General features: G+C 37.1%; 1 protein-coding gene across 6 annotated transcripts in view; it reads left to right on the forward strand.

The window, feature by feature from the left end:
• Nucleotides 1-7730, forward strand: part of ERCC5 (ERCC excision repair 5, endonuclease) — a 33008-nt gene extending 25278 nt beyond the window's left edge. For all 6 annotated transcript variants that reach the window (XM_036458926.2, XM_036458923.2, XM_036458925.2 and 3 more), the window contains 3 exons: nt 4033-4233; nt 5529-5613; nt 6855-7730. In XM_036458926.2, coding sequence (XP_036314819.1) covers nt 4033-4233; nt 5529-5613; nt 6855-7430 — 862 coding nt within the window. In that variant the 3' untranslated portion in view covers nt 7431-7730. The remainder of the gene's footprint in view (nt 1-4032; nt 4234-5528; nt 5614-6854) is intronic.
• The last annotated feature ends 4175 nt before the right edge of the window (nt 7731-11905 follow it).

Here is an 11905-nt window from a genome sequence, read left to right on the forward strand (position 1 = left end):
TCTGGGCGATGTCCACTGTACATTTTAGTTGTATTCCATTGAAATTGTTGTGTGCTGCTGCGGGTAGGTGTCTAACCGAGCAGCCATCTTGGATCCTCCTCCTCAAACTCGGTTCAATATTTTAATGACTGTTTGGCAATATAGTGCATATGGCTGTCTGTTAGTTCAGACATAGGGATTATGTGTTTTTGTCTGCCAAGAGCATCTCCTCCTACTGAAAAAGGCTTTTCTCCCCATTTAAGCAATCCTATCCTGTGTAATCTATATTAATAAAAGGGTAATATGCTAATTAGACCAGGTCAACCAGCCATCTTCCAGATGTCCAACTTCCTTCTGGACAAAGCCATAGTGATGGGGGCTTGAAGTAGAGGCAGTTAGGGGCGATCAGGATGGCAGGGGGGCAAGGTAGGGACGATCAGGCCTGCAGGGGGGCAAGGTAGGGGCATGTAGGCCGGCAGGGGGGCAAGATAGGGGCAATTAGACCAGAAGGGGGGCAAGGTAGGAGCAATAGGCTAGCAGGAGGGCAAGGTAGGCTGGCAGGCAGAGGAGTTAGGTGTGATTAGGCAGGCAGGTAGGCGAGTGGTTAGGAGCCAGTCATCCCGGATTGGGAGAGGGATCCCAGATTGGAGAGGGTGCAGGCTGGGCTGAGAGACCCCTTTGAATTTTCATGCACTGGGCCTGTAGTAAATACATAATAGGAAAACTTTAAAACATGTATTAAAAAGATTACTGTTAACATTACAGACTTTATATAGTATACTTATACATTTAATATATATAAATTTGATTCTTGAACAACAAAGATTTGACAGCATAGGTCTACTTATATGTGGACTTTTTCAATAACTATACAGTAGGTTTCAACCAACCATAGATTGAAATAGCATTTTCAGTTTGTGTTTGGGAGTTGGCAGATGCAGAGGGCCAACTTTATGCATTGGGACTTGGGCATCCATGGATTTTGATATCCATGGAGGATCCTGGAACCAGTCCTTCTTGTATATTGAGTTAAATCTTTGGGAAGTCAAGGGTCAACTGTATACTCACATGTAAACACATGTATATTTATGTAAGTATGTGTCATTTTTTTTTTTACAGGAATCCTATATATTTTTTATGTTACCCATAACTCATTTGGTGATAGAACAAGGCATACATCAGTGTATAGATTTCTATCTTTGTTTTTAATGACCCCATAGTAGTTTTTTGAAGTGTAATGATTTATTTATTCAAATGCCTGTTGTTATTGTTATTTTTTGAAGTATACACTGACTTGAGTATTTTTATATTTGGGTTCTTATCTAATTAATATTTTAAGATAAGTGAAAATGATATGCAAGTTTTCATTTTGGTGTCCTAATTATTAGTGAAAGAGATTTATTTTCATATTTATTGACAATTTACATTTCTGATTTAGTGGCTAGCCTGTTTGTGCCATTTTTCTTTTCTTTCAACAGTTTTTGTTCGTTTGTTGCCAGTTGAATGGTCTACATTTTCAGTTAGCTTTAGCAGTTTCTGCCTTTGGTCTTTCAGCTCATCATTGACAAATAAGGACAGCCTGTGCAGTGCCTGGGTCAGGAGGGTTAGGACGAATGAAGAGGGAAAGAGCAAGAGAAGCAGTGGAAGAGCAGTAAAACTGAGAATGTTGCTTTGACTTTTCTCTGTTTTCCCTTCTCCCAACCAGACTCTGGCGAGTCACTCCCCCATTACAGTGGTGCTTTTCTGGGCCTGCAGGCTGAATTCAGCCCGGCTGTTCTTGGTTTGGCCTATACTGTGTGCTCTTCTTTAATTTGAATTGACTGTCAACATTTAAGTTTGGGGAGATTTCACAGAAAATTGTAACTTTTTTAGGAGGAAGAGGAGCTCTGAAAATACTGGCCCCAAATCCCAAATGAGCCCCCAAACAGCTGGGGTGGAGAATAGCTGTTCCACACTGACATGGACAAGGCACAAATATTCCAATTTTATCACCGAGCTGTCACTCCCTATTGTGTTCCCCACACCTAAGCTGATTGGCAGATGCCATCTTCCATCTTTTGTTAAATCTTGGTTCTCTTGCTTGGAAGACGGGTGATCCTTGCTTGAAAGAGGGGTGATCCGTCTGGTTTGAAGGGCTCACTTTGTGTTGTGCTGATCCTTCTAGCTAACGATTATGATGACTGTTTCAGAGACGAAATTCAAACAGAGTAGGGAGATATATAGGTATCTTCTTTCTCAGTGCACTCTTGGAGACAATAATGTAAAACTGATGAAGAAAGATATTTTTTTCCTTTTGCGTTTTTTTCCTTTTTGCATTTTGATCCTACAATAAAAGTCTGTAGTTACCCTTTTTTAGCACTAGATGGCACTCCTGCATTAGCTAAATGAAACTGGCTAAGCCAGTGTTTTTCAACCTTTTTTGGGCAAAGGCACACTTGTTTCATGAAAAAAATCACGAGGCACACCACCATTAGAAAATGTTAAAAAATTTAACTCTGTGCCTATATTGACTATATATAAAGTAATTCTCTTGAATAGGAATCAAATAAACACAAAGAAAGTATTTTATAATTACTTTATTATGAAATATTAAGTAAACAAAATAGTGAAAAATTATAAAATTCTTGTCTTGTCTGCACCTACGGCACACCAGGCAACACTAGTGTGCCGCGGAACAGCGGTTGAAAAACGCTGGGCTAAGCCAATAAATCTGAGTTGCTAATAGAAATACCTGTGTGAAGCAGTGGAACATGAGATTTGTTTGTTTGTTTGTTTGTTTTTTAGGTTCTATTGAATGTATAGACTGGTAAATGTTATATTTATGTTTTAACTTTTATACCATTTTAAAAAACTCTATAAATTCTTCTGGTTACCTGTTGCCACATTATAAACCACTTTCAAACACCAACTGTCATTAATTTTGGTCATGAATCCTCAATGGTCCGGCCATGTCTGTGTTTGTCATCTCTGTTCCATGTATGTGAGGGGATTGCTCACCTGGACTAGAGCATTCACTTGAGATGACTCACACACATGGGTGGCAGTGATGCTGTCACCTAGGAGCTCAGGCATAACTAGGCTGTTGGACTTGGACCTTCTCTATCTGGACATCTTTATAAGCTGGGTCTTCCTTTGAGCATGTTGGCTGCTTCCAAGGCAAATTACCCAATTGACGGGATATGGAAAGTAGTTGCTGAGGGCTTGGGACAGTGTCACTTCTTCAGTCACAGAGCCCACCTGGCTCTAGGGGAGGGAATGTGGGTTCCACTTCTTGAAGGAAGAGGAGTCAAAGAATATGTGACTATCTTTAACTTGCCGTAATATTGATGTTCATAATGGAAAAACTGAAAAATGAATAAAATATAAAAAAGAAAATGGACTGCTGTATTCTTGCTTTTGGCATTGCCTAGCATGTAGTGAAATAATGTTGCTTAAATATTTCTGTTAATTTTTTCTCCCTTTCTCCACTTTACACATTTTTTTCAAAATTGGAATTATAATATATGTAGAATTATGTCCTGCATTTTAAAAATGTCACATGTTCTTGGTATTTTTTACATTTTATGAAATATTCTTGGGTCCATTATTGTAGTTAATGCAAGGTAAAAAATACAGGTAGGTATATTACTTCCATTTTATCTCTGAGAAAGAGACCCAAAAAAGTTCTGACTTTTTTATGAGTATGGGCTCTGGTGTGAGATTGTCAGGGTCTGATTGTATCAACCCCAGCTGTGAAATCTTGAGTAGGTGACTTCTCTTTGAGTTCACTCTCCTTGTCTGTGAGGTAAGGACAATAATAGGTTTGTGCTTATGTGATAATTGGGCATGTAGAACAGTTAACACAGTGCCAAACAGAGTAATCTTTAGTCAGTGTTTACCATCATTATTTATTGTGGTTAATAGCACTAAAAATAATAACACTTGTATTCTGTAGGTCATAGGGTTTGTTTTGAAGTTCAGAATTGCGTTTCTGTATTCTAACTTTTAAGTTGAGCTCTTCATCTCTAGTGCATGTCTTACTGCTTTATAAAGATTTGTTCCTTTGCCTTATAGAGAATGGTGGCATGAAGCTCAAAAAAATAAGAAGATAAGACCTAATCCTTATGACACCAAAGTGAAAAAAAAGTTACGGAAGTTGCAACTCACACCTGGCTTTCCTAACCCAGCTATTGCAGATGCTTACCTCAAACCTGTGGTGGATGACTCCAAGGGATCATTTCTGTGGGGGAAACCTGATCTTGAGAAAATTAGAGAATATCCTTTTACTTAAAACATAAAGGAACATTGAGCCAAATTTGTGCTTTGGTTTAAAACTTATAGAACATGAACTTGGATTTCTAAATATTTCATTTTCTAAGATACTACTTTTAGATCCTTTTTTTCTTTTTTTATGGTAAAATGCATATAAAATTTATATTCTTACCCATTTTAGGTGTACAGTTCAGTGGTATTAAAACATTCACGTTGTTGTATAACCGTCATAGCCATCCATCTCAACTGTTTTCATCTTTTACAACCGAAACTCTATACTCATTAAACAGTAACTCCCCAGTCCCTCAGGCCTGTCCCCGCCCATTACCATTCTACATTCTGCCTATGATTTTGACTATTTCAAGTACCGCACATAAGTAGAATCACACAGGATTTGTCTTTTGTGACTGGTTTATTTTACTGAGCACAATGTCCTCAAGATTCACCCATGTTGTAGCATGTATTAGAATTTCCTTTCTTTTGAAGGCTGAATAATTTTCTGTTGTATGGATATACCACATTTGGACACTTGGGTAGTTTCCACATTTTAGCTATTGTGAAAATATCCTTAGTGTTAAAGAGGATCTTTATTTGAAATAAGTAGTGATAGAATTCATAGATTTAACAACATAAGTATGCTGAAAGAATGGAAAGAGAATTAGTTTTTTTTAATTTTTATTACTGATGTTCCTTTCTGCATATTTAAATAATTATTTGGTTAGATGTTTTAAAGTTTGCAATAGAATTAATCTAACTACAATTTTTTTCTTTAAAAGAAATAGGTGTATCTAACTTGTTTTTGATTTTTGTTTTTAAATATATTTTTATTTATTTCAGAGAGGAAGGGAGGAGTGAGAGAGAAATAGAAGCATCAATGATGAGAGAGAATCATTGATTGGTTGCCTCCTGCACGCCCCTTATTGGGAATCTAGCCCACAATCCAGGCATGTGCCTTGACCTAGAATCGAACCATGACCTCGTGGTCGACACTCAACCATTGAGCCACACTAGCCGGGTGGCAACTTGTATTTATTCTGTGTTCATGTTTTTTCATAGTCACGAATGTTTGATGTTCTAAAATGAGAGTTGGAATGTTTTATCTTGGAGGTTGAAAAGAACGTAGTGCCAAATGATTATGGAGTAATTTGTTTTGTTACTCCTTTTCCTATTTCTAATCTTATAAATATGAAAATCTTTGGAGATATGGAAAGTGGAATCAAGGATGGGTTTTTGGACCTTTTTATATATTATTTATTTAAGTGTCTTCAGAAATGTGTATAAGCCTTAACTGCCCGCATATTTTGTCAGCGGTATTTTGGCTGGAACAGGACAAAGACAGATGAGTCTCTGTTTCCGGTATTAAAACAACTGAATGCCCAGCAGGTAATCATGTCTCTTTTCCCATGTTCAGGATAAAGAGTAATGATTAAGTGAGAACAGAAGGAAACAGTAAAAGAAAAATTGGACTTTACCTTCATTTTCTAGTGTCACCATAAAGTTAAATCTTTTCCCATTAGGATCAGTTAATTTTGAAAAAAACAAACATAAAACCTAGACAGCATTTCCAAAAACAAATTGTTTGATTACTTTCTGTACAGGAAGCATTGTTTGTCAACAGACAAAAAGGCTAGTTGGCTTAGTGACTGATTACTACTCCCTAGTTTAAGATAACTTTTTTGGTAATGTTTTTCTCCTTCCATTGTAGAAGTTAATATAAGTTTATAGCTCCAAAATTAAAAAGTAAAGAATTAGAATTACTTATTGTATACATTTTCTAATAGAGATGTTAACATTGTTTTTTTTAAAATTTCCTCTTTTTCCTACATATATTTATTATACATATATCTAAGCCCCCACCTATTAATGTACTTTTTTTTCTATGACTTGCATCATTTTTATAATTTTTAATGACCAGATTACATTTTATCAGAGATTTAACTTCATTGGTTCAGTTCACTTAGTGGACCTTTAATTGTCAGGTTTTTAGAATGTTGTGATGTACACATTAGGCATAACTTACCCAAATGTAACTATTTTTGAAGAATGTCTTCCTAAAAGTGACATTCTGATCACGTTGACATTTTGATCATGCTGATCAAAAGGCATGTATGTTTTATGCCTTTTAATATATAATACTGTGATTTTGCTCCTAAAAGTTTTGTGTGATAATATTTTTAAAAGAAGGAAATAGTAAAATTTAGATCCCGTGAAATTTTGTTCCTGCATAAGAAGAAGATATATTTGGCTATTGTAAAATATTTAACTTTGAGGGCCTTGGAAGGGATTTCTCATTTAACATGTAGACAGAGGAATTAGTTGATAGAGGTGATACACATACTGCATTAAATACGATCTAGAAAGTAAAATTTACTGTTAGTAAATTTGGGAGAAAAATGGCTTTTGAGAGGTTGATTAATAAAAAAAATAAAAAAATTCTCTGAAGGGTCATTTAACACATTAAGTGTCCTGTCAGTCACCGATGACTGACATTATACTTTCCATCCCGAAGACAAAACAGGCTGGGCACGTAACGTATTAATGCTAGTGATCACGGTGGAACTCTCAGATATGCATTAGAAACTTTACCTATTTGTCTGATTTATTTTTATTTATCTTATTTTTAGACCCAGCTCCGCATTGATTCTTTCTTTAGAGTAGCTCAACAAGAGAAACAAGATGCTAAGGGTATTAAAAGCCAGAGACTTAGCAGAGCTGTGACGTGTATGCTGAGAAAAGAAAGAGAAGAAGCAGATTCTGTTGCCATGGAGAAAGAATTTGAGTTCCCTGATAAGGCAAAAGGTAAGACCCAGAAGAGAAGCCTAGCAAATTCATGGAAAGAGTCGTCAAGTCTGAAAAGAACGAGGCTCTCAGATGCTGAAGGAGAAAGTAAATGTGGTGGGTTTTTGGAGGAAGCCTACATCTCGCAGTCATCTGATGCTTCCTCAAGCGAGGAAGCAGAGTGTTTACCTTTAAGGAACATGCAGCAGGGAAAAGCAGCTGGAGAGGCAAAAATCAGCTCTTCAGATTTGCAGAACACAGTGAAACCTGATCCAGTAAGGGACAAAGGTGCCACTACAAGCAGCTCGAGTGAAGATGACGGAGAGAAAACAAAACCAGTCATGGTGACTGCCAGATCTGTGTTTGGGAAGAAAAAGAGGAAACTGGGAAGCACAAGAAGGAGAAAGAAAAACCTAGTTTAAACGTGTACTAGTATTCTCTGTACTTGTGAGGGAATAATAAAATTAAATGTATCTGCATAGCCTTTGTATTTAAAAAATATGGACGCTTGCCCTAAAGCTGATTGGGCTTCGTGGATAGAGCATCCGCCTGGGGATTGAAGGGTCCGGGGTTCAACTTCAGTCAGGGGCATCTTCAGTTGTTGCAGGCTCAACTCCTGGCCCCCGGTTGGAGTGTGTGGGGAGGCAACCAATTGATGTACAATGATGTTTCTCTCAGTCTCTTTCCCTTCTTTCAACTACCTCTAAAAGAATAAAATAAAAATAAAAATATGGACACGTAACTTGACACAATTATTTTTCAATGCGTTACATTTTTCTAGGTTTTTTTCTTTGTTGTTTTTTTGTTTTTTTACCTCATTGAGTATTTCCTTGTACTCGCAGGCTTTGTTTATATTTGTTATTGTACAATGCCTGATGCTTTCTGACAATATTAGAAAAAAAGGATTTATATTGCTCAGTATTCACTCTTGATAAACATCCCTCTGACTTTCCAACCTAGATGGGAAGAAAAATATCCTGATTTCTCATTGCACAGCAGTGGCAGTTACACTATAGTTCACAGTGTAACTATAGTTCACAGTGTAACTCTTATCCCCCACTGCTTCCCATTTCCCTCAGGGTCCCCTTAAAACACATGTGTCAAACACAAGGCCCGCGGGCCAAATCCGTCCCGCCAGGCCTTGCAATGTGGCCCGCACCGCGCTGTCATCACTGCACTCCGCTGCGTTTCCATCACAATGACAGTTTATGACTGTTCAGTAAACCATTCGGCCCGCGATTTAGGCTGGATTTTAGATTTTGGCCCCTTCTCTGATTGAGTTCGACACCCCTACCTTAAAAGAATAGCAGATGGACTTTCACTGCCACAGCATACTTGAGGAGTATATCTGCTGTGATTAGGAGACGTTAATGGGGGTGCATGATTCCACCTGTGAGCATTACTTGTATGGTAACCTCTGTATCGTGATGTTCTCCTTTTAAAGTTCTTCAGTTCCGCCGAAACCGGTTTGGCTCAATGGATAGAGCGTCGGCTTGGGGACTGAAGGGTCCCAGGTTCGATTCGCGTCAAGGGCATGTACCTTGGTTGCGGGCATATCCCCAGTAGGGGGTGTGCAAGAGGCAGCTGATCGATGACTCCCTCATTGATGTTTCTAACTCTGTATCTCTCTCCCTTCCTCTCTGTACAAAATCAATAAAATATATTTAAATAAAGTTCTTCAGTTCCAAGCTGACTTCTGTGTAATGGTGGCTGGGCAGGAGTGGGGCTTCAGGCCTGTAATTGAACAGGGGTAGGTGGGTTCTAGAGGTTGATTATTGTTAACGGAGTGGCCCAGCCAAGGTAAGTTTGTGATTCCTATGCCTTTTCTGTCATTTTAGTATTTCCATCTTTCCTTTTTTCCTTCCTAAGTCTAAATACTTGAGAATCTTCAACAATGGAAACTAAATTCAAATAAATACCTTTCTACAATTTTTGGATGACCCCTGGATGCTTTTTATAGGCTTTCACTTATATTTACTTTTCAGCCCACTCCCCAAATATTTGGACTACAGCTGTTGTTTTTCTTTGCTCACTATTTATTCCTTTCTAATTTGAAATGTGTCTTCTGCTTCTGTCAGTCAAGTCACTTCCATACAAATAAACTTGTCTTAATGCTTCTTTTCTCTCAAGGTATTTGAAGCAGAACAGTTTTGGGGATGAGTGGCAAATTGACTATATTTTTCTCATTTCTCAAAACTATTTATAATCAGGAGTTTTCCACATATGTGTTTGTAGGTAGGATAATAGTCATTCTGCTAAAGAAATTAACTTTTTTGCCTTTGATTAATTTACATTTGTTTTGCCCTGTAATAGCTGGTATGAAGGCTAAGCTCAACCGCTGAGCCATGCCAGGAGGGTGGAAGAATCTCGTAGAGATGTTAATCAGCTTTACCAAATTCACCCATCTGGTATGAAAACATTGTACCCTGAACCAAAATCTAATTTGAAATCCAAGGTGCTGTTTTACTTATAAAATAGCCTATTTAAAGCAAACATCAGCAAACCAGATTTATCATTATTCAAAGCAAGTTGGTATACCTATACCTTAGGATGATTACCATTGTATACAGTTTTTTTCAAAATTATCTTTTAGCTCATTAATATTTAATTAGGTTTCTCTGCATTTGCATCTATTGAGCGTTATATTTCTTATAATTTCAGTTCTATTTTGCTCATTTTTTATAGAATCCAGTTCTCTGGTGTAATTCTTGTCATCAATTTTTATTTTTTTATTTTTATTTATTTTTTTATAAAGATTGAATCTTTTTTAAAAAAACATTTTACTGATTTTTTACAGAGAGGAAGAGAGAGGAATAGAGACTTAGAAACATCGATGAGAGAGAATCACCAATCAGCTGCCTCTTGCACACCCCCTACTGGGGATGTGCCCGCAACCAAGGTACATGCACTTGACCGGAATCAAACCTGGGACCTTTCAGTCTGCAGGCTGACACTCTATCCACTGAGCTAAACCAGTTTCGGCTTGTCATCAATTTTTAAACATTTTAATAACCATTACATTGAAGTCTTTATCAAACAACAGTATCTGGGTTTCTGTTGTCTCTTTTTGGTTATGACTAATTTTGTCTGAATGCTGGACATTGTTTATTGAAACTTGTGGATTGCCTAAATCTTCCTCTAGAGAGGATTCCAGAAGGCCTTCTGGCAGGCAGCAGAGGGTAAGATCACCTCATTCAAATATGAACTGAGTCAATCAAGTCTGGTTTGCAGTCTTTCACACAGGATAGCTATTGTGTTGCTTACATCTTCTAGTCCACACCCCTCTTCTTACCCTCCATTTCCTAAAAAGTAATTTTTGAGGGGTACCAACTGACAGACATGTGTTTCTATTCTTTTGAGTTTTGCTTTACTTTTACTCACCTTATGCTTAGAAAATTAGCCTCTTGCTCTAATAGTCTATCTTACTGAGCAAAATATCTTGAGTATCATGTCAGACTTTCTTTTCTGGGGTCTTGGATTCTCAATATTTGGCTGCCTTGCCAGCTTCAAACACTATTCTTTGTCTTCCCAGTTTTGTGTGATTGCCTTAAACTCTTCTGGCATCCTTCCTTGTCCTCTCTCTGACTTCTCAACCTCTTTGCACCAATAATCAGCAAAAATATGGAATATTTATCTTTCTTAGCAGCTCTCTGATGCTTTCTTGTGTGTGTAGTGTTTGAGAGAGAGGGGGAGAGTTTAAAATGTACTTTTAATTCTCAATATAAGCAGAACAATACGCTACATAAAGCTGGAGGCAGAATTCTCTATTTCTTAAACAGTGCAATATAAGATAATCATTGTCATCATGTAAATTTAGATAACAGATTTTCAATTGGTGTACTGCAAGAATTTTTTAAACATTGATACCTGACCTCTTCTTAGATTGTAAAAAAAGAAAAAGACATTAAGCAACACGATAACCATCCTGTGTGAATGAATTAAAATTATACCTATTTTGCCCAGCTGGTGTGGGCCAGTGGTTGAGTTTTGACCTATGAACCAGGAGGTCATGGTTTAATTTCTGGTCAGGGCACGAGTTCAGGTTGGGGGCTAGATCCTCACTAGGGGCCGTGCAAGAGGCAGCCAATCCATGATTCTCTCTCATTGATGTTTCTATCTCTCCCTCTCTGAAATCAATAAAAAAAATACATTAAAAAATTATATGTCTTGTCAGATCAGCAAAAAAAAATTTTTTTTTTTTTTTGGTGTGCTGCAAAATTCGTAATTTATGTGTGCCATGAGATGAAAATGGTTGAAAAGCACTACTTTAGATAATTGCTTTAAGAATTCTACCTCTTGGGAAATCCATCAGCGAGGTTTCATAATCTTTAAAATAGATCCTTTGGTGTTTTTATTCACCAAATGAGTTTTTATTCTTGTTTTAAAAAGGGCCATAATGAGAGAATGCCTTCTGCCTAGAATTAACTGCCTATGAATAAGTTTAAATTGTTTAGGAATTTGCAGTTTCCAGAATGTTTTTCACCTATCACACTCATCCAACAAATATATATTGTGTGCCATTTATAATCCTGTTTATAAATGAGGAAGCTATGGAAACACCACATAAAGTGCCTAAAAAGCACAAGCTGATTATTGACAGGAATTAAGATTGGGCTCCCAGACCACTAGTCCTGTCCTACATATTAACTTGACCTCAATTAACTTTGTATATATTATGGGATGTAAAGTATTTCTTAGGACCTGCATTCACAAACTCCTGAGTTTATTGAACTTTACAACATTGGTTTTGTTACCCATAATAACTTTTAAGGATATTTTCATTAAGTATTGAACTGCCATATGCTGAAATAAATCAGATGGAAGAGGACAAAAATGTATGATTTCACTCATGGAATATAAAACAAAAAGTAACAAATGAACTAACAAACTCATAGAG

Source organism: Pipistrellus kuhlii, unplaced genomic scaffold (assembly GCF_014108245.1).
Source record: "Pipistrellus kuhlii isolate mPipKuh1 unplaced genomic scaffold, mPipKuh1.p scaffold_m20_p_3, whole genome shotgun sequence".
NCBI lineage: Eukaryota > Metazoa > Chordata > Mammalia > Chiroptera > Vespertilionidae > Pipistrellus > Pipistrellus kuhlii.